This window comes from Castor canadensis, chromosome 9, assembly GCF_047511655.1.
Source record: "Castor canadensis chromosome 9, mCasCan1.hap1v2, whole genome shotgun sequence".
Classification (NCBI taxonomy): domain Eukaryota; kingdom Metazoa; phylum Chordata; class Mammalia; order Rodentia; family Castoridae; genus Castor; species Castor canadensis.
The window spans coordinates 151,877,258-151,899,406 of record NC_133394.1 but is presented as its reverse complement, the minus strand read 5'-3'; the positions used below and the strand labels follow the sequence as shown (position 1 = coordinate 151,899,406).

Below are 22,149 nucleotides of genomic sequence, written 5' to 3'. Positions count from 1 at the left end.
GGGGACACTGTGCAGCAGTGTTAATCAAGCTAGTCTCCAGCATCTGTCTGGCCTTGATTTGTTCTAGCATTTTATGGTTAGTCTAATTAGCAGAAGTCATCAGTAAGCATGTGCTTTGCTGGGTCTTTGTCTTAATAACAGCAGGAGACCGAGTATCCTCTCTGCCCAGGCACCAAGCCCAGCTCCTGAGCCTTCAAAGGCAAAGCCTGCAGAGTTACACTTGTGGACAGAGCAAGCCGAAACCTTTGTGCATTTGACCCCCATACTAGGTGGATATACAGTTGGCATCTAAGCTAAGCTACTTTTCAAAGGCAGGTATAGAGTTTTAACCTTACCAGGTATTTTAGACTCTGTTCTTACTGCTCTGCTTCTCCATTCTTTCTCCCAACATTCTGCTGGATGCCACCAGTCACGTCCTGTCATTATGAAATACACAGCTGCCATGGCAGGAGCAGGAGCTGTGTCACTAGGGAGGGGAGGACCCACAGCTTGAGTCATGGACTGAAAGTAAGGCACGAGTCCAGATTGAGGCCTGTAGTCAGCACAGAGATCTGGTGGGCCATGTGCCTGGGTCCTCCTGGCTGTCCCCAAACAGCCCTTCTACCATCAGACACTCCGCATGCCCACTGGGCCTGCCCTGGGTTCCACAGGTGGAGTCTGCACATGGGTCTCACTTGACTCCACATGGCAGCTTTGTGCTTACTGTGTACACCTCTGCCTTGCCTTGCCTCCTTACTACCTTGCTTTTTTCCTCTCTTCCGGCCCTATTTTCTAAGTGTTTCCTAGTGAGCAGGCTAAGTTCTAGGAGTTGAGAAAGAAGAGAATCAGATGTCGTCTTTGTCTTCCAAGACCTTTAGTCTAGTGGGGTAAGCAGACCTGGGGGTGGAAGGGGTGATGGAGGCTGGTGGTGGGCCTAGCCTCCCTTGGGTGAGGTCTTGAGGTGTGAGCAGAGCCACAGGACTCCCCTAGCTGTACAGCCCACACAGTAGAGCCCCACCCTACTGGGTTCCTCCAGGCTCTTTTTTTGCCCTGTCCCCTGTCTTGGTCTCTGACATTGAAAGAGCTCCTAGTGCCCTTTGCCCTAGCCCTGTGGACAGACCTGCTCCTGCTTCAGGATACAAGTGACAAGCACAGAAGGGCAGGGCTCTTAGTGCAGCCCCCATGCTGCACTCAGGCTGGGCTCCTGTGCCTGTGTAGATTGCAGCATCTCTCAGCAGTATTGGTCTGGGCCTCAGCATCCAGACACATCTTGAGGGTGACTCCATTCCTTTGAGCCTTTGGTCTTAGCAGCCTTCTGCTCTTGGGGGTAATAGAACACATGCTGTACCTTCAGACATTCCTAGCAAGGCCTTCTGCATACCCTGTGCTCAGAAGTGCTCCCCCACACACTCATCATAGTCACACGATTCTTACCTGCTCCCATCTACCTGGTGAATACACTTGTTACCTGCTTGGAAACAAGAATCTGTCCTTAAAGGGCCTGGTGCTCAATAACTGTCCCTGTATGCTCACTGCTATGCTGCGTTAGGGGCTTTTGAGATGTGTGGATCTGCGGGCCTGTTTGCTACTAAGGCTGTCCTCTGCCAGGCCCCTCAATGACATATACTGGCCTCTATTATGGGGCCATCTCCTTTTGGGAGGGTTGCATTTGTAGGTCTCATAAAGTTCCTACTTGGTGACCCAATACTTGATGTGTTAGCAGTGTTGCACCCTCAGAAGGTCGTCATTCATTGTGCTCTGATGCTTCGGCCAGGCTGGAGTCTGCTTGCATTCACATTTAATCTAGAAATTTCTATAGAGTTTCTGTCACTGTTTCCTAAGTTTTCTGTGTGACTCAACCCTTGGTATTTTAGGAAAATGTTTGTCCAGTCTGGACCACTTTGTAACACTGGATGAATATATACTAGGTTATCATTATGAAGTGTTCAAATCCGAGTTTATCTGCATTAATTTTAGATTGTACGTAAGTCCCTGCTTCACAAAAATAGACACACTGAAGTAACTGCAAAGGAATAAAAACACTCTCACTATGGAATTTTCAACTTTTCCTATTTTTATAACAAAAGGCTGTAATTATAGTCTGGCAGAAAGGAACTCTGCAGAAGAATGTAAAAACTGAGTAAAATGAGTAGAATATATGAATTAATACTGCCTTTTTTAATGCAAGGCAATTTATGAGGACCTTTCAAACTTAAAAGGACCTGGCAGTGGGTAATAGTAATGGGTTTCATTTATACTTTAAAGGACAGTATGGGAATTCCTTTGTGCCATGAAGTGACTTGCAGCCACTCTAGTCCTCTGTTTGAGTTTTCCACAACAGTGCCATTGTCTCCACTGAGCGCGAAGCTTCTTGGTTTCATTCTTTATCAGGCTGTTTTGGTTATGGCTCTTTCTTCACACACTGAAGTGTGGTACATGGACCTGAAGCCATTGGCCCCGAGGGTGGGCAGGGAGAAACCCGGGGTGGTCTCAGCTTGAGCCCTTGTCCCCTTGGAGAGCCTGAGGCTCTGCAGAAGCCTAGCATGCAGCCATGGGTGTGGCTCTGCCCAGCTCTGTCTCTCAGTGGTGACCTGCCTCTGCCTCTGTCTCCAAGACTCCAGAGCTGACTCTGAGATCAGTGAGCCAGTGTGTGTGAGGCCCTCAGCCTTAGCACAGGCTGAGAAGGAAAAGACGCTTTATTGGGATCTCACTATCCTCCCCACAGAGCCCCTTCATCACTTCCTGTCACCTCCAAGTCCTGCCTCAGAGGACTTCCAAACTCCAGTTCTCAAAGCAGGAACTGTGAAACCAGTATTTCCTTTTCTGCTTTGAAAAGCAGAATAAACCCAAAACTTCATAATCCATTGGAAGGATTTGAGGAAAAAGTGAAGAGGTTCTTCTCAACCAGTCCCCTTATGTGTGTGGGTTGTGGGTATGTGCACACAGTGTGTGTGCATGCGTATGTGTGCAAGAGTATTTTATTGACAACAACTGGGTGGTCCCTGTACACAGTATGTTGGAGTGCTGCTAATATCTCGCTGTGCTTGAAATCTCTCTTTCCCATGTCGGGTCACTAACAACAAAGCTATGTGTGTTGCAGTGGGACCCAGAAGATGGCTTTCCTGGCTACGGGAGCCGAGGCCTGGGAGAAGAGGCGTTCTATGATAACGCCGGCCTCTACGATAACTTACCATCTCCGAAAATCTTTGCTCGCTCCTCTCCTGCTGACAGAAAGGCTTCTCGGCTGTCCTCTGACAGGCTGTCCTCTAACCACTACAAGTCCCCTGCTGCCTGCTCCCCATCTGTCACTAACACCTCTTCCGTGGGGAGGGCATCTCTCGGGCCGCACTCCCAGGTACACATCATGCATGTACTCCCAGCCTTCCCCTGAAGTCACCCTGACCAGCAGGCATCTGGGGGCGGTGTGCTCACCACTCAAGCACACCAAGGGCAAAGCTTAAGGTTTTCCCCAACTAGAATAGAGTTGGTGGTGTGGCTGCAAGGTATTCCTGACCAGTTCCGTGGACCTATGCCTCATGCTTCTTGGCTTACATCTAGCTCTCTTTCACTCTTGGAAAATTCCCCAGTGAATTTTGTAAGTGATGTCAACTACAGGCAAAAATATTGAAAAGAATGGGGCAACCAAACTTTTCAGAAGATTGTTCAACTGCAGCTTTTTACTGTGCTCCCTTACTTGCAAAGGAGCAGGGCTCCCCCACTGGGGAGATGGCTGAAACCATGGCCAGCCCCGCTGAGGGCTGGGTCTCCTGGGGCAAGGGTGAAGTGATCAGAAGGCTCTGGTGGCTGCTGATGAACAGCCCTGAGGTGGAACTGTTGCCCTTCCTCCCTCTGCATTTGCAGCACGCAACAGCATGTCAGAGCAAACTCTATGTGTTTTCATGAATTTTTAACCTAAGAATTTCTTTCACTTTGCCGGGAGGTCTGAGCTCCTCCCTGAGGAGTACCCAGCTTTTCTCTCCGTTCTGTGTGTCATCTTAAGAAAATAATGACCACCAGGTAAGGTCCTAGAATTTCAGGTAGAGCCACCTTAGAGAGGCTGGTGTCATCAGAACCACACAGGAAAGTCTTACGTGTTTATTTTTAACATCGATAGCAGTCACACAGAATTGGGTCCAGGAGCCCAAGGGGCCTGGTAGGTCCGCTGTGCAGCAGGGTGCCAGCACCACTGGGCTCTGCTATTTTCATTAGGACCCGTACCAAAAACCTGGTCAATTTATGTTTCATTTACTAAATGAACATGGATCTAGCAACATATTTATCTGTCTTTTTGCTGGCATTAACAGTCCCTTTGGTAAAAGCGTGACCAAACATGCCATCTCGTACATCTGGATTGTCCCCAGGCTGGTGGGAATTACTTGATTGACATGAGCTCCGCTACTGCCCTGTTTCCAGTGGGAAGCACGGTGTAAGTTCAACCATGGTGCACGGGTTCCCCATCCTCTTGTGATCCTGTCAGTGGAGCCTGTTCAGTGGTGAGGCCTTGCATTCACTGAACATGCATGCATGCCTCCCGTGTGGATGGCTGTAAGGTGTCACTTGCCCTTTTAGAGGCCCAGTGAGGTATGTCCATTTTTAAATGAACAAACAGAGGCTTGGAAAGTTTGAGTGGCTTGCTCATTGTCTCCTAAATGGCAGCCAAGTCTGAAACTTGGTCTCTCACCTCCCTGAGCCAGGCCCACAACAGAAGAAGTGAACGGTGGGAAAGCAAGGCCATGCAGGGCTTCGCTCCACCTCAAGCCAACCACCTCGCGCAGCCAAGGTGGCTGAGTCAAATACAGACTCTGTCGACTTACAGCAATTGAAGCAGGGGTACTATTTATTTTAAACCTATAGTTGGTTAGGATTTACTTTCTATGTTATTCATACTGTTCATATATTACACATTTCACATCCCTTTCTACCCATCAGTGAGCCAGCAGCTAGGTGTTTATCCCATTAGGATAGCACTCAGAAGCCCTGAAGCAGAGATCTGCCTGCAGGGCCTCCTCCTCCCCTAAGCACTCCACCAGATAAGAGCAGTTCATCTCTAGACACAGCTCATAGTTCTGTGATCGCAGCTGAATACCACAGATGGCCACTGTACTGCTGCTATAGAACTACATGGTACATGGCTCCCACAGCCCTGCTGCTGCAGACCTCCTGGGCCTCAGTGCCCTGAACTCGGTGCTAGAACTTTCAGCCACCCTAGGAGCAGTGCAGCACCTGCAAACCAAGTGTGTTTCCTTCACCCTCATCCTCCCCTTGGGCTGTGCTAGGTTCTACTTAAAGAAATTGCTGCCAGAAAAAAAAGAAGAGGTTCTGTTGGTTTGTTTTTAATTTCCTATGTTTGTTTCAACAGTTCAAGGGCAAAAAGCCCCCAGTGACATCTAATGGGGTTCCTGGAAAAGGGAAGGCTCCAAGCAGTCAGCAAAAAAAGGCAGACTCTGTGGCCGGCATGAAGCGGACAGCATCAAGTGAGTTTCCCTGACCCCTGGCATTCCGGTTCTGGTGCCATGTGCAGAGCTGTGGCTATTCAAGCCACTCCCACTGCAAATGCTAGGCTGGGGTCTAGGGCAGTTGCATCGTTTTCCTCCCTCCCACACTGGTGGTAGAACGTCGATGGATTCTAACTCATATCCTGGGACTGCTAACTGGAAAGTAGACACAGCATCAATGTGTCACAGCTGTCAATATGGCATTGACACTGTGTGTTTAATTAACTATGAGTGCTTGCAAGTACAGTCACAAGAGTCCTCTATTTTGGGTCAGAATACCTCAGTTGTGTCCCTGATATGCTGTGAGGTTGTATAAACTCTAAAGGCAGATGTTGCTGTGGTTGGCGTGGCTAGTGGGAAGGGCGGAGGTAGCTGTGTGCTCAAAGCTTAGAGAAACTCCAGGGCACAGGAGGAAACACAGGCCTTGGGGATCCAATCCAGGCAACAGCAAGCTGTTCTTTCCATCACCCTGTTGGTCTCCCAGAGTCCTGTTATCAGGCAGGGTAGGTGTCATCCGCCCCACTGCGCAGATGAGGAAAGAACCCCAAGTGCTGGAGGACCTCCTGAGGTTTTGCAATAGGCAAGTAATGTTAAGAGTGGGGACTGTGCTTTCAGACCACAGAGCCACCGAAGCAGGTGGCTGAGAAGCCATGAGGCAGTGGGAGAGGTGCCACCCAAGCTTGGCACCCTCTTCCTCTAGTTGCACAGCCCTGGGGCAGGCAGCTATGCCTGGATTTGTGTTTTCTCCAGTCCTCATCATGTCACATTTCCAGCCTTCCTCCAGCTGGATGGCATTTATTCATTCAGGGTGCAGGCCTTCCCCAAGTGTGCAGGCTGCAGGGCCCTGGGGGCCTGAGCCCCACCACCCTTAGTCTCAGCCTCTTGGGAGCTTCATGTGATTAATGCACTGTCTGCTGGGATTCAGAGCTAAACTTCCCAAGTCTGGAGCTGTGTAGCTGGCAGACAAAGATGAGGTTAGCCACCCCTACCTGTAACCTCCTGCCAGGTGCAAGAGAGAAAGGCTGCAGCCCACTGACACTCCACTCCCCTGTGATTTAGATCAGAGCTCCCAGGGCACAGAGTGCAGTAAGACTCGGAGCTGCACAGCAGCACTGGCTGCTTGTGCCCTAAGGGAACCTACACATCTGTGACCTCAGCTTATCGTCTCTGCCCCTCTCGAGCCTCCATTTCAAGTGGTCAAGTGGGCAGGTTGGGAGCTAGGGATTGAAACACGCCCCCCCTCATCCTCCGGCCTTGAGAACAATTTCCTGCGTTAATGTGTTTGCCAGTCCCTGGTAGTCCCACTCCCTGTGCACTGCCTGCATTGCATTTGCTGTGTTGAGGTGATGACTGGGGAAGCATGGTGGGGAGGGATCGGGAGCCTGAAGAGCCTTGCTGAGCGGGAGCTAAGTCCCGAGATGTCCTTCCACTTACCATTTCTGCCGATTTATTTCCTAGATGATTTATCCCTGTATTTTATGAGACCTTCTGTAGGGCACTTTTATTAACTTTGGTGACATCTAATGGTGACAAAAGAAAAAATATAATTGTATCCTGTGTTTTTGCTGAATTTAGCTGGTTGCACTGTAGGTTGCGTGGGGACCAAAAGCTAGGGAAATTGATAGGTTTGTTGGGGACATCTTGGTGTGGACATTTGAGTGAAATGTGTCCTGCCAGCACCGTATGACCTGGCCTTGGCCAGAGCAGCAGCCAGCCTGTATTCCACATGACTGGATGGTTAGCCTCAGGCTGCACACCCTGGCAACATCCACTGTGAGTTTCTTTCTGGTGACCTGGGGTGGTAGCTGTGCACACGTCTCTGTGAGCACAGTGTCTCATTGAACTCAGGGTGGTTTGCATTGCAAGACCTGGCAGGCCCAGCACTTAGCAGGTTTTATACTTGGCTTCTATGGGCCAAGTAGACAGTGCTCCAAGGAGTTAATCATCACTGATCGTGACAGGAGCTGCCGGTGAGCATACACTGCACCAGGCACTGTGTCATGTAGACAGACATTGCTGTATAGATGTAGATGTAGTTTTTGATCACTCACAAGGTAGTAGTTTTTGATCACTCACCCCGTCTGCTTTGTAGAAGGAGAAGCTGAGGCAAGAAGTGGATGCTTGTCAGAACCACAGGTCTTTGTCACTTGCCATCAGGCCACCCTCCACGACTTCTACCCTGAAGCAAGTCTAGCCTGTGAGCAGCCAGGCCTGTGCCTGAGCAGTGATAGAAGTGGAGGGGGATCCAGCTGCCCTGGAACTGTCAGTGTGGGTGATGCATTGTGAGAAGCAAGTGGAGGTGACAGAAGTCTTGGGGTCACCAGAGTTGCTTTGCAATCTCCATCTTCTTGGTACATTTTCCTAGAGTCTTCTTCTGAGTAGCTGTTACTGAGAGGCCCATATAAGAGCGAGAGAGTGTGGGGTCAGGGTGTCAACACCGTGTGAACCGTGTGCAATGTCAGCCAGGCTCTAAGTTTTACCCAAAGCGGATTTCCTCTTTGTTGATTCATTCATTCATTTTATTTAACAAATGTTTATGTAAGGCTCATTTTGGAGGTTGTTGTAATATCAATTGAATCCTCACAATAGCCCTCTGGATTACCTGCTCTTATTATCCCCATTTCACAGACAAGGAAACTGAGACACAGTTTGTTCAGGGTTAGGTTGCTCCAAGCTTCCCACCCAGAATGTGGGGCTCTAGGCTCTCGCTGGGCTGCCTCTTCATTTACTCCTCCATCCTTTCACTCACTTGCCAAGTTCTTCCTGTGGGCTTGCTCCAAGCCAGGGGCTGATCTCAGGTCAGGGTAGACAAGACTGCTGCTGTCAGGACAAACAAGGGTTCCTGTAAGAAACCGCACCAGAGATGAGGGAAGTGGTTGAAAAACAGAGAAGAGCACATATTCTAGCAACTGGTTTTGACAGTACCAAGGTCTGCCTTTCCAGATGACAGAGCGGTCCTCTACCTAAGTGTGTGCCTCAAAGGGAAGGCTCTCGGCATTCTCCAACACCTGAGATTCATCTGTAAATGTGTGATTCAGAGTTCCAAAGCACTTGATCCAGCCGTTCTTCTCCCTGGTTCTCAACAACCCCGGGCTTTCCCTGGCTGACCCAGCGCAGCAGCCAGCTCCACGGCTGCTGCTGCCGTGGAGCACCGAGCCGCAGTCTCTGGGTCGTACCCATCCTCTGCAGATTGAGCTCACTCCCTGTGTTCTCTGTCCAGATGCTGACCAGTACAAATACGGCAAGAACCGGGTAGAGGCGGATGCCAAGCGGTTACAGACCAAAGAAGAGGAGCTGCTGAAGAGAAAGGAGGCCCTGAGGAACAGGCTGGCGCAGCTCCGGAAGGAGAGGAAAGACCTTAGGGCCGCCATTGAAGTGAATGCTGGTAGGGAGCATTTGGCGCTGACCAGTGTGCTGAGCCATGTCTGTTAAGGTTCTAGATTTCATTCTGCTCTGTCCACAAGAACTGTCACCACTGAGGCTGTTGTTTTTGCAAAGTGTGTTGTCACACACTGCCCCCTTGGGAGCGGGCACTGCCGGGGGCTCAGGGCAGGCACCAACATGCTTGGGTGGTGTGGCCTTAGACAGAGCCCAGGACCCTGCCTGATATGCACAGGTCTCAGCAGATCCAGGTCCCAAGGGGTGTTTGTCAGATCCCGGTCTCAGTCAGTGTTTCTGTCGGAGGGTTGCCCACAGGGGCACGTGGTTTCCACAGTCCCTGCAGGTAGAAGCAGCTCTCCACTCCTGGAGTGGGGAGGGCCTTGAGAGAGCAAGGCCACATTTGAGTCTTGGAGGTGCTGGGGAAGAGGCCCTGTCACTGGGCCCCAAAGAGGGCAGAGAGTAAGGCCCAGCAGTCAGGTGGGGATGGGGCAGTGAGGCAGTTGGCCACACCGTTCCATGGGCCCAGGCTTGTGTATTCTTGCTGGGTATGCAACGCTCTTGGCTTGCTGCCTCCTCTGTTTCTGGCTATGCTTTCACCAGGGCAAGACCACCTCTCCAGATTTAGGAGAGGACAAGGTCAGTGCAGAGAACGGGGAGGACGTGGGGCTTCTGCCCTACCCAGGCTGGGCCAGTGCACATGCACACCATGCAGTTAGCCAGAGCCTAGGGCACTCTTAACTGCCTGGATGGTTGCTGTGGAGGGAGTGCTTTTTTTGTTGGGGTGGAGATAGAGAATGAGAGAATAGTGCAGGATGACCTATAGAGAGAGGTGGGGTGCCATATCCAGCATCAGTCTGCGGGGGGAGGGGAGGATGGAGAGCTCAGTCTGAGATCTGGAGGCAGCATGGAGTGTGAGGAGACAGGAGGAGCTTCCCCTAAGCCTGTTTCACGTCTGCAGGACAGTGAGCAGTAAGGCACAAGAAAGGCTCCAGAGCTTTGAGCCTCAGTGCATCTCAGGTACTGAACAGCACTGGCTGGGACCCCTGTGCATGAGTTTGCCTACCACATCTGCCATCCTAGGTCACTGCAACACGTCTTAAGTAAAATAAACAAGGCCAATATACCCTGAACCATGTGCCCTGTCCTGCAGAGGGGCAAGGTGTGCTGCTTCACCACAGTGGCACAGAAAATGGCTCAAGAGTGGCTGGTAGAAGAGTGAGAAATCGGAAATCACTGTGTTCAGATTTCCCAGGCAGCAGCACCTTCAGGTGCCACAATGTTCAAGTCCCAGTTTCTTTAGCGAGTGCACCGAGACCCACAATCAGGAGCACTGCAGGCCTATGGGGTCAGGTCTGCCTCCTGGTCCTGCTTTCACAGTAAAGGCAGCTGTTAGAGAAGAACTTGGATTCCTCAGCTGAAGCTCTGCGGTCAGGGCCTGTGTCAGGGACCTGAGCCTAGCATGTGGCAGAGATCGGCCCTCCTCTGACTTGGCATTGCAGACATGTGTCCCTGGCTTTCAGGCAGGAAGACACAAGTGGCCCTGGAGGACAAGCTTAGGAAGCTGGAGGAGGAATGTAAGCAGAGGGAGGCGGAGCGGGTCAGCCTGGAGCTGGAGCTAACTGACGTCAAGGAGAGCCTGAAGAAAGCCCTGGCCGGTGGCGTCACTTTGGGGCTGGCCATTGAGCCAAAGTCAGGGACATCGAGTCCACAGGTGAGTGTCCTACTGCCAGAGGTCAGCAGAAGGGTGCCAAGGGAAAGTGCTTGGATGGCCTCAAACATAGCTCACTCACTGTGGGTGCGGCAGTATGCACAGCTCAGCCCCAGCCATGTGCTAACGTCAGGCATGTTTGCCAGCTATGTCCTGAGTCCCTGACACTGAATTTCCTCACCCCTTCCCTCAAATTTTTATGAGATGGTAGAAACACCAAGTTGCTCTTTCCCTGTTGCATTACCCAATGATGGGCAGCCTAAGTCTCTTGGATCCTTTGAACCAAGTAAGTAAGTAAATAAGGGTCACTTACTAGGCAGAAAGTGTAATGGGGTACATCTTGATACGGGATCCTGGAGTGACTGGCCCATGGTTTGTGTGAGACTGGATCCTGAGCTGATGCTGACCCAAGCCCCAGCCACTTCTGCTGCCTGGGCATCTCAGGAGAAGCTGGCTGAGGGGAAGGTCTTCCAAAGTTAGGAGGTGCTGCAGGTGGACAGGCCAGAGGCAGGCCGTGTGACTGGAGGGGACTCCCTCCTCCGCATGCCCAGCCACAAGTTGAGCCACCCCCAAGCCTTGGCCTTCCTGCCTGTAAACGGGGGCCTAATGGTGTTCTGTGGACTGCCACTGGCTGTGGTGGTCCTGGTGCTTGTTCTTAGCTTTTCCCATTTCCAAAATCCATTTATTCTCTAGAGCAAGCCATTTTCGGGGGGAGATGTAGCTTAGTGCTCATGGTCCTGGGTTTGATCTCCAGCACCACAGAATAAAAAATAAAATAGAAGCAAGCCATTTTCCAGCTGGAAAGTAAAACTCTGCAGAAAGTATTCCTCACATAGGTGCTGTCTCTCTCACGAACAGTCTCCCGGGTTCCGGCATCGGACTCTGGAGAACTCGCCCATATCCAGCTGTGACACAAGTGACGCCGAGGGCCCCCTGCCAGTGAACAGCGCAGCTCTCCTGAAGAAGAGCCAGCCGGCTGCGGGCAGCTCCCCATGCCGTGGGCACGTGCTGAGGAAGGCCAAGGTGAATCCTGCTATCCCATGGGCACCAGGGGCTCTCGGGCTCTGAGGCTAGCCTGCCTTCTTTGCCATGTGGTCACTTCCTGCCAGAGGCCATTGAACGAACTTTTACCAAGTTCTCAAACCATGTGAAACCCTCCTTTAGGAACTGGGATGTAAAGGCAGGAAAGACTGACCCTCAGACCCCAGGGTTTATCTCAGAAGTGGGGGACTCCCATCTTCCCTGGACTTATGCCCTCACTAGGGGAGTAGCGATTGGGCCACATGACCCTGAGATCCTTTCTGGCACTTAAATGCTGTGATTCTTCAAAAAGAAAGCCCAGGAAGGCACTTCTCCAGGCCTCCCAGCCACCCCCCACCCCCTTCCCCAGGCTAGGGTCTAAGGGGCACCCAGGGAACTCCCTATCCCACTGTGATGTCCCCATCCTCTGAGGAAGTAGCCAACAATAACCTTCAGTGCTGCACCTGAAAATCTCAGAAGTGTGTACAGCTTATCAGAGCAAGCAGCTCCAGCCACAGTAGGTATGGCTGGAGTAGGTGGAAGCACAATGTGAGCCAGATGGAGTCCATCCGTTTCGAGGGCTGAGGAGGCCACATGGCCTCCCTGTGCTCCCTCAGGGCTCAGTGCAGTCACTCCTGTGCTGGTGCCAACCTTTGCAGGGCAGGCCCTGTGCAGAACCGGAGTAGGCATGTAGCTATGGCTGCACTCCTTGGCATGTCCTTGGGGGAGTCCTGTTTCTTGTACCTGCCACAGCCTCTCAGCGTGTCTGCCATTGTGGCAGGCATATTTCCTGAGGCCTGTTGAGGGGTGGGGAGGAGGTGGGCTGTCTCTCATATCATCGTCCTTGCATGTTTTAGAGTCCTCAGGCTCTTGGTGTGTAGCAGCTCCTGTGGGGAAGGGCGTGTTTTGCAGATGGGTTTGGAATTGAGCTGCTCACTTGTTTCTTTACCCAAGAACTCGACTGGAAGCTAAGACACCAGCCTCTGACAGGGCTCCCTTCCCTACCTGTGTCCTCAGGCCCATCCATGCCTTGGAGGTACCCAGATTTCTTCCCCTGTAGAGGCTGATAACCCCATTGTGGGGGTTGCCACAGTTTATCTACCCATTCATCCACCTGTGGACACTTGGTTGTTTCTGCCTTTGGGGTGGGTTTAGACCCAGAAGTGGAAACCCTAGACTACAGGATCTTTCTGTTCTTTGGTGGGGGGGGGGGACGGGACAGGACACACAGTACTGGGATTTAAACTCAGGGCTTCATGCTTACTAGGTGGGAGCTCCACCACTTGAGCCACTCCACTGGCCCTTTTTTGGTTGGGTATTTTTTTGAGACAGGGTCTCGAAAACTATTTGCCCAGGCTGGCCTCTAACCATGATCCTCCTGATCTCTGCCTCCTGAGTAGCTAGGGTTACAAGAGTGAGCCACTGGTGCCTGGCTATGTTCCATTTTTTGAGGAATCTCCTTACTGTTGCCCAAAGGTGAGCAAAAGGCTCTTGGTCCAAAAGCTCAAGGGATCATAGCACAGCTGTGCCAGCCGGTGTCCTGCACGTGGGTTGACACCGCTCTCCTTTACTCCAGGAGTGGGAACTGAAGAACGGGACATAGAGGGAGGCCAGGCTGCCCCAGCTTCAGGTAGAGACTGCGCACCGCCACCCAGTCTCCCTCGTGTGACGGCGACTCCCCACAGCACCAAGCCTGGCTTCAGAGGTTGGCGACTGCCTTCTGCTACCCACACCTCCGCCCAGCTGGTGTATGTTCTTTCTGCTGTATAATGGTGCCCTTCAGAAACGATGACTTGTAAGACTTTGGTGTCCAACTTTATTTGTTAGAAAGCAGAAGCGAAAAGAGGTGATAAGCGGTCATAGAAGAAGCCTGTGGCAGATGGAGAAGTCACCTCTCTCTGACCACTTACACAGCTCTGACCAGTCTCAGCCCGATTCCCACCTGCACAGGGGATGGACCACAGGTTGGACAGGAGCAGCCTGCAGCCCACTGCAGCCATGCCTCCCCATGTTCCAGCCCTTCTGCCCAGAGCTGGGGCCATGTGGACAACATGCCTGCATCCCCTGTGCCGGCCTCTTGTCTCTGTCCTCCAGCATTCCTGACCTTTTAAGGTTTTTTTTTTTTTTTTTTCTCTGACAAATGCTTTTGTCACAGGACATGAAAAGCTGCCATTCTTTTTAACCTGTTTTTAAAAACTATCTTTTTATTGTGTGCTGCATTTAGATCTAGGCAGTGTTCAGAGACCCTGTGTCCTCTCTTATTAATTACCTATGCTGCTTTGGAAAGGCAACAGTGTTTTAGCACTTGGCATATGTGTGCCCTTTCCACCGTTCCAGGGGCACAGGCAGCCTCAGACTAAGGCTGGCACAGTGTCTGTTCATGGGACGGTTGCTGGCTAGAGGGCCGAGCTCCTCTGAAAAAGATACAGATTTGAATGGTGTTCAGCCACAGACCTGCAACCCCTTAGAATCAGAGATGGGCCTTTGAGAGCCCTCCCTGCTCCTGCAGCTGTGAGGTAAGCCACGAATCAGCAGTGTGAGGACCAGGCAGGCCTCTTCCTCGGTCCCCCTGCTTGCCTTATTCACAGTATTTCTCGGGGACTTCAGATGCTCAACACACACAGGAAAAGCTCATGAGTCAGGGTAGCCTCGGCCCATGGGTTGAGAACCACACTGGCTTCCTAGTCTCCAGCAGGAGCCTTCCAGAACTCCACCACGGGGAGGTGCAGGCACCAAGGAGAGGAAGTCAGTCTTGGGAGTCTCCACACGTGGCCATGGGCTCCCTCTTCCCAAAGTGTAGATCCTAGTAATGCTGTGGGAGAGGCAAGCCTTTTATCCACAATCACAAGTGATCTTTTCACCTCAGAGAGGAAGCAGGAAATAGTCTGTCCATGTTCTCTCCAGGAGCACCCTCAGGCCTGTCCTGAGCAGCCATACCATCCAAACCCTTCATGTTTAGGGTCAGTTTGTTATCGTCGTACCTTCCGACTCTGCAGGAGCTGTCTCTGATGTCACTTACAGACCAGGAAAGTCGCCCCAGTATGTAGGAAAATTCGTACAGGAATTGGAAGGTGCTTAGCTGGTTTCTCCTGGAATCTGAGATGCTTTCAAAGCCATCTGCCAGGAGCCCCAGGTCCATGGGCTGTCCACTGCCATTCCCACTCCAGCACATCCTCCACAGGGTCAGGTGGAGGTGCTGTACACCAGCATTTATCACAGTCACAGAGAGGGCCAGAAGGGAGGCAGCCAGCCTCCACACGCATTAGCGGTCCTCACAGGTAACCTGGAAGAGCCCTTCCGGTCCTCATGGGAAGCTGTGACCACTTCCTGTCATATGAAACCAGTTTTTTGTAAAGGGAATGACTCTTTACAGGTCATTGAGGATAGAAATGACCTACCATAGATTCTTATGCCTTCAGGTTAAATGGAGTTCTCAAATCAGGGCTTTGGTCAGCAGTCTGCTTTCCCAAGAGACTTTGTGCCAGGCTTTGCTTGTTACTGAGACAGGGAGAAAGTGCCCAGCCTGAGGTCTTGGTCCTGGCCAGCATAGATGGACATCCATAATCTGGTAGATGGGACATTGTGCCTACCAAGGACTTGGGCATTGCTGCCACCACCTGCATTTTGCAAGTAGAGACCCTGAGCCTTTGGGTGTGTGTCTGACCAAGGACACTGCTCAGTGGTACCAGAGCCAGGATTTGGACCCTGGTCTGCAGGCTCCTGGAATACACATTTGTGGTTAAAAACCCAGGTTCATAATTCACTCTTATAGCCATGAGTCTTGAAGGACAGCCAGCCGAAATGGACCCATGGAAGGCCAGGCTTCCGACACAGGCTTCCTGTCGTGTCTTATGTTCCCCTTGACATTTTTAGATTTGATCAGAAAGTTAGTTTAAAGCATTTGCTTCAAAGTAAGTTATTTATTTGTATATGTTCAATAAATATAGTTTTAATTTATATCTGTACATACTGGGCACATACAAGACATCTTGTCACAATTTTGACAGGATCTCTTTTTATGACCCCCCCCCAAAGTATGCCATGCCTGACCCTGGCTTCTGGGCAGCTGGAGCCCCACTGTGCTACGTTGTACAGAAGCCAGGGTCAGCCAGCCCTGCTGTGAGTGGACTTGAAGTGCTGCCCATCCTTTAATAGGTGGTGGTGCTCACAGAGCACTAGCCACATGGTGGCAGACTGATAGACAGGAGGGCAGCCACCCCACCATCTCTGTGACTCTGAGGCTGTAGTGCCCTCCCTTGGGGCTTGCTCTGGCCATCATCAATGTTTAAAATCACCTGCATTTTTTCTGTTTTATGCTTTTACTTCACTAACCAGCCCCTTGCATAGAAACAGCTATGCTGGTCTGAGGGTTTGCTTTGGTCCCTGACTTGGGCACAGGTGTGAGCCCTCATTGTTACTCAGCCTCATGCACCAGTGCTCTGCAGGGTGACCAGTGCAGGTCAGCCAGGTTGTTCCAGATTCAAGAATGGCCCATCCAGAGGGTGTGGGCCTGCCACATGGAATCTTCCAGAACCCTTCCTTTGGGACCCACAGAGACCACGCCCCAGCCATATGTGTGAACCTCTCAGCCCCTGCTTGCATATGTGTTTGTGCTACCCAGCCCAGGCACCCACCTTCTCCATAACCCTTGTCCCAAAGTTGTCTTTGGCTTAAAAGTCTGTTTTCAAAAGTGTACATCCTAGACCTGAGGCCACCTGAGGAGGAGCCTCAGCCATGTTGTTGTCCTCATGGCCACCACCATTATCAAGGACATCGTCAAGGTGAGGGCTGTGTGTGAAGCTGTGGGCAGAGCTCGAGTGCTTATGGTCACATCTCCCTTTTTCCCACAGTCCCCACCTTCCTACGTTCAGGCAGTGGTCACCCAAGGCAGCAGCTCCTGCCTGAGGTGGGCAGCAGTGAGGGGCAGCCAGCAGCCTTCCCACTCAGAGAGAAGGACCAACCTCATCTGCAGCCAGCACCTGCCATCACCCAAGCTCCTCCCTCACCCACCAGCAGACAGATGTCCCCAGGTCATAAGGTCATGGCACTGTTGGGATGATAAACTATTGCCTTCTTTTTTTCTCTTTTCTAAAATAATTTTTAAATGGAAACAGTAATTGTAAATTCATGACTTAATTTTAAAGAGGTAATAATGTTTGGGTCCTGTTTATCTCTATCTTCTTAACCCCATGGTAGGCTGAGTTCATACTGTGAATTAAACTGAAATTAAAAAGAAATGAGAGGCCCATGCCATGTGCACACAGCTCAGTGCAAGAAGGCCGTGGAAGTTCTGTGGTGTTCAGCCCACATCAGGCCCCAAGTCTCGGAGGAAGGGAAAGCAGCCACCATCCTCGGGAATCGCTGCCCCACGCCGCCTTTGCCCAGCTCCCAGACCTGCCTCGCAGCACACAAGCACCGTCAGGTGTCTTCAGTGGCTGCACGGGAGACATTTGAAAATGGGACCTTCAGGATATAATTTGTAGGGACCAAAGTTTTTCATAAGGTCATCTTTTTAACTGACTTTCTAATGAGGAAGGAGATACTCATTTTACATTTTAACATCAGCTTTTACATTACAGATTCTCAGAACTAATTGACCATGGCTATAAGTTGTAAAATGTTTTCATATTAAGAATGTAATTATTTCCTTATTGTATTTTTTAAAAACTAAAGTCATATTTAAAATTCTCTTTGAAAGAAGCAGACAGTGAAACAGGAAAGATTTTTTTCTATTAAATGTTGGTAGTGCCCATTTGAAATGACTGTAAATATATTTTGACTGTGTTTCTCAGTGTATTTAATTCCTAAAGAAAACCCTTTTATGAAGAGATTGCAATGAAAAGGTCAGTTTTCCACCCATGGCCCAGTTCTGTATCTCCTCAGCCCAAGTGTCTGCTTTGCTGATAGGGTTTTCCACCATTTTACATGGAGCAACCCTGACTGGCGCCCTTTGGCGTGACCGTTGTGAGTTAATAAAACTGCTTCATGGACCAGACCTCGGTGTCTTCCTGACCATGGCTTGTGGTGCAGAGTGGGAGGTTTCCCAGTGGCCTCTAGTCCTCACATCCAGTGGAGTAGAGGCCATAGGACGGGGGTGGGGGGGTCAGAGGTCACAGGTGAAAGGAGAAGGTAGGGAGGAAGTGCTTTGTTTATGGGAGTGAGAGCCCTCTTGCATGGAGCAACCCACAGTTGGGGGGTTTTTGGGTGGGAGGGGCTGTTTTGTTTTTGGTGGTACCGGGGCTTGAACTCAGAGCCTCACCCTCGCTGGGCAGATGTTCCACCACTTGAACCATACCTCCAGCCCTTTTTCTTTTGTTATTTTTGGGGTGGGGTCTCACTTTTTCCTAGGCTGGCCTGAGATGACGCACCCAGCTTTGAGATTTGGTGGGGAGCAGGGCGGAGGTCTCACAAACTTTTGCCCAGGCTGACCTCCAATCCCAATCCTCCTGATCTCTGCTTCCCCAGTAGCTAGGATTACAGGCATGAGCCATCGTGCCTGACCCCACGGTTGGTTTTCAATCCACAGTTCTGAATATTCAATTCAACGTGTTTCACACCAGCCAGATGCCCCAATCTGCCAGGTGCTTGAAGGAGAAAACCTGACAGGACACCTGCTATGGGAAGCCAGCTAGGCAAGACAGGCATAAACCCAGCACTAGTGTGGTTTTTGAGTTTATGGGGATTTCTGGAATCATAGAAGGGGAGGATAACTGAAGCTGCTCTGTCTGTAGGGTTTTGCAGAGGAATGGAGTTATTTGAGGTAGGCTGTGTCGTTTACAAAGGAGTTCAATAAGGAGCAACGCAGAAGAGCCCTTCCAATGGAAGGCAACAGCAGGAGCCAAGGTGCGGAGGATAGACACGTGTGCTGCGTGGGAACTGGGGGCCCAGGGAGCAGGCTGGCACGGGCTTTGGGAGCTGTGTTGTGGGGAGAGGGGTGGAGAGCATCCGAGGGTTCCACAGGCGCACACCCCAGCTGGACAGCAGGTTGGTCAGGTGGCTGGCTTTCTTCCCCAGAGCTAACCCCGAGCAGTCTGCTTGAAGCGCTTGCACAATCAGCCCCATGAGCTGCTGGCTGGTGCAGTTAATCTGGGATAAGACACCAAGGGGCGTATGTAAGGCGGTCTGGGACCTGCTGAATTTATAAAGAGCCAGCAGGACATCTGGATCGACAAGAGGCCAGTTGTGAGCACACGAACAGGTGTGGCCTGACAGCTGTAGCACAGGGATGCTGGTAAGAAATGACTGCCCTGAGGTAGGGAGATAGGACCTGTGCTCTGTGCTCCCAGTCTTAGGTGAGGACAGGCACACTGTCCTTCAAGGACTCTTGGCTCACCTGTGGCCCTTCGTGCAGCTCACTCTAAGCAGGTCCAAGCCCTGCCTGCCATCAGCTGTCCAGTGACAGTGGTGTGCGTCCTCCAACACCCTTTGGAACTTTTACTGAGCCATTTTTAAGCTGTGCCTCGGTTTGTGAACACAGGTCATGTCCTGGAGGGCTGCTCGATGGAGAGGAAGGGCCCCCTGTCATTTAAAACCTAGCAAGAGAACCCCAGAGCCTTCAGTCTGGGACCCAGAGTCTCGTCGTGTGAGTTATGACTCTGGAAGAAGACAATGCGTATCTCCTTGACATAAATCAGGAGCAGGAAAAACATTAACTGATGTCTATGATCCAGAAATTTTATGATGGAAACTTCATCAATTTTACGATGCTGTTAAAAATGGCCATCTTTTCCGGGAAAGGGACCAATTGGTCAAAAACTCAGGCAGGAAGCACAGCAAGATGAAAGGGGGCAAGGTGTGCAGACCTAAGCTGAGGAATGGGGGTCCAGCTGGTCCTGGCATGGAGATGGGCCCACCCAGAGCCTCCGGGGCAGGAGTGCCCAGGGAGCAGTGTTGGCTGCCTCCTTCCTGGAGCACCAGCCACTCTGCTGGGTGTCACCTAGTGATAAGCAGACCTCTCCGATTTGAGATGGTGTTCCCCAGGGCCTTGCAACCTGGAGAACCACCCCCCACCCCAGGCCCAGTCTGTTCGTAGAGGTGGCAAATGACCCTTCTTTGGAATGCGGATAGCCCACCCTGAGTCCACACCCACTGCCCCATACGGGGCTCTTGGGGCACACTGCCCACCTGCCAAGTGCCTCAGGGCTGGGCCTGCCAGACAGTGAGACTTCCAGAGTCCCTGAAATGATTCACACTGCCCAGTCCAGAGCCTGCCCACCAGCCTCTCCTATTCCCATTCTTACCCCTCCACACCCCCAGGCCTTCTGACCACTGGTGCTTACCCAGCTGGCCTTCAAGGTGCGGCCTGCCCTTCCTCCTGGAACCATAACAGGTCAGGGTCAGCACCTCCTGACCTGTTGGCCTGACCTACCCCAACCTTTCAAAACCCCAGGCTCTGGTTTGAGTCCTGGCCCCTTTTGTTTCCCTCATCCCCATATCTGTACAGCAATAAAACCCTCTTGTTGAATTAAGTGAGATGGATGGACACTGGCACCTGCTGGCCTCACAGGAGTCCATCCCCAGCACAGGCCTGGCCCCTGAGCTTCTCCCAAGCCACCACACCCAAGGGCGGCTATCCCCAGTTCCCCTGATGACCAGAAGAGCCTTCACCTACCCACGCTGCCTGAGCCCCTAGCCCAGGAGAGAGTTCTGGGTACTTAACCATAGGCGAGCCACAGCGACAGTGCCTTATGTTTTGAACAGGAAATATTGAGGACCAAGAGAAGTGGCTACGTCGAAGTAGGCAGTGAAGGAGCCCAGCCTGCCATCTCTGGGTCTCACTCGGTTGTGAGTGGGAGCAAATGACAGATGTCCTGCCAGCAAAGGATCATTATGTTCCACATCTGAGAGTCTGAGCGCTTGTGTCTTCTGTGGAAAGAGGCTAAGATAGAGCAATGGATGCCCCGTTGCCTTTCAGCATCACAGGCTCTGTCCCTACATTTATCCTGCTGACCCAGAATGTGACAGGGACAGGGAAACAGCACATATTGGTATTACTGTTTTAAGCCATGAAATCACTCAAAAATTAATGTGTGATTGAACAAACTTGTACAGAGCACCTACCTATCAGGCTGTCTAGTCCACTGTCCCAGTGACAAAGGGGGAGGGGCAACTGCTCCAGCCCTGGGAGCCTTGGTGAGCCAGGTGGCCAGAGCTGCTGCCCCATAGAGCTGACCAGGGGTTTGTGGGCCATGATTACACACAGAGGATACATGGCAGAACAGTCTGTGTGCACGTCAAGCAGAGGGTGTCATGGAGCACAGGCCATGGGACAGGAACAGGATGTCGGGGTTGGGGCAGATGAGAGAAAGTTCAGAGCAGGAGGGTTATTTGCTCTCAGCTCCCCCCTGGATTCACCCCCGCCCCAGTCCTACTGACCCTACTTCCTGCTGCACCCAGTGCCCTCTTCCTGCCTGCTGCTGCATGTGCTCGCGTCCTTCCCCCTGGATTCCAGCCTCCACTCCCACCAGACTAGGTTCCAGGGATGGGATCTTCTGCCTTCTGCACCTGAGCTGCGCCATGGTTGGAACAGAGACGCTTTGCAGACACTCAGCCTCAGCTACAGTGCTGTGCGGGGTGCCTGGCACCCTCCACGGGCTCCCGTCCGGCTTAGTCGTTTGAGTGCTAAGTGCACCTTGTGCACATCCAGCAATGGGAATGTGTGGATCAGTGAACTGACCCGTGACGCCAGAGCCGTAAGGCAGCCGAAGCATGCTGCAGGCCAGCTTCTCAGTGGTACAGGCGCGTCCATCACCTTCAGCCCACCTTCCTTCTCCCCCCGAAGTTTGTTGAACATCCACTGTGCTGAGGCGCTGGATGAGGACAGGACACGAGGCAGGGCCCTGATGCACTGGGCAGCTGCGATGGTGATGGATGTCCAGCAGTGACCTCACTGACCACTGACAAAGGGAGATGGACAGTCCACTAGAGTCACAGCTGGACCTGTGAAAACCAACCAGTCTGGATCTAGCCATTAGAGAACCCACCGGGGTCACCACCATAACTAGGAACTTCACCAGTCCCAGACCCAAACCGGGTCACAGGCCTGGTGCCCTTGACCACAAGGATGTCATGCTCTCTGGAGGCCAGACCTGGCCATGGTTGCAGAGCAGAGCCCCTCTAGCCTTCCCCAGAGGCTGCTGCTGGGGTCCGTGTGCACGGCAAGGGAGTGCCTCACAGTCTTGGGGATCAAAAGACACGCACGGCTCTGACCTGAACCTAGTCCCTCGAGACCAAGCGTGCCCTGAGATCCAGCTCACTTTGTGCTGGTTGCTTCCCTCGATTTTATGCCTCTCGGTCCCTTTCACATCGTCTACCTTCTCTGCTCCTCACTCCTGGCTATTTTCAGGTATTTAATCAGCCCTCCTCCTCCATGGCCCCATGTTGCCTGGTCTGCACTCTGCTCTATGTCATCTTTGATGCAGACTATACTCTGCCCAGAACTCATTGCTCCGTCCTATGGCTTTGCTGGCTCCCGTGAGCTCCTCTCGCCTGCAGACCTTACTGCCCCCTTTCCAAGAGGCAGGTTTCACACACGACATCCAGGCAAAAGTGCTTGATTTCTAACAC

At 51.8% G+C, this 22,149-nt stretch overlaps 1 protein-coding gene across 5 annotated transcripts in view; it reads left to right on the top strand.

The window, feature by feature from the left end:
* Afap1 (actin filament associated protein 1) overlaps window positions 1–17,578 on the top strand; it is a 134,656-nt gene extending 117,078 nt beyond the window's left edge. Inside the window, exons 13-19 of one of the 5 annotated variants that reach the window (XR_012435881.1) lie at window positions 3,080–3,334; window positions 5,339–5,453; window positions 8,695–8,859; window positions 10,376–10,566; window positions 11,422–11,586; window positions 13,160–13,331; window positions 16,434–16,570. Coding sequence is in view for 4 of the 5 variants with exons in the window: in XM_074042679.1 (XP_073898780.1) it covers window positions 3,080–3,334; window positions 5,339–5,453; window positions 8,695–8,859; window positions 10,376–10,566; window positions 11,422–11,586; window positions 16,434–16,700 (1,158 nt within the window). In the remaining variant the exon portion in view is untranslated. Of the gene's footprint in view, window positions 1–3,079; window positions 3,335–5,338; window positions 5,454–8,694; window positions 8,860–10,375; window positions 10,567–11,421; window positions 11,587–13,159 lie in introns of all 5 variants that reach the window. The other 4 variants (XM_074042679.1, XM_074042680.1, XM_074042681.1 and 1 more) reach the window with 4 other exon arrangements.
* The last annotated feature ends 4,571 nt before the right edge of the window (window positions 17,579–22,149 follow it).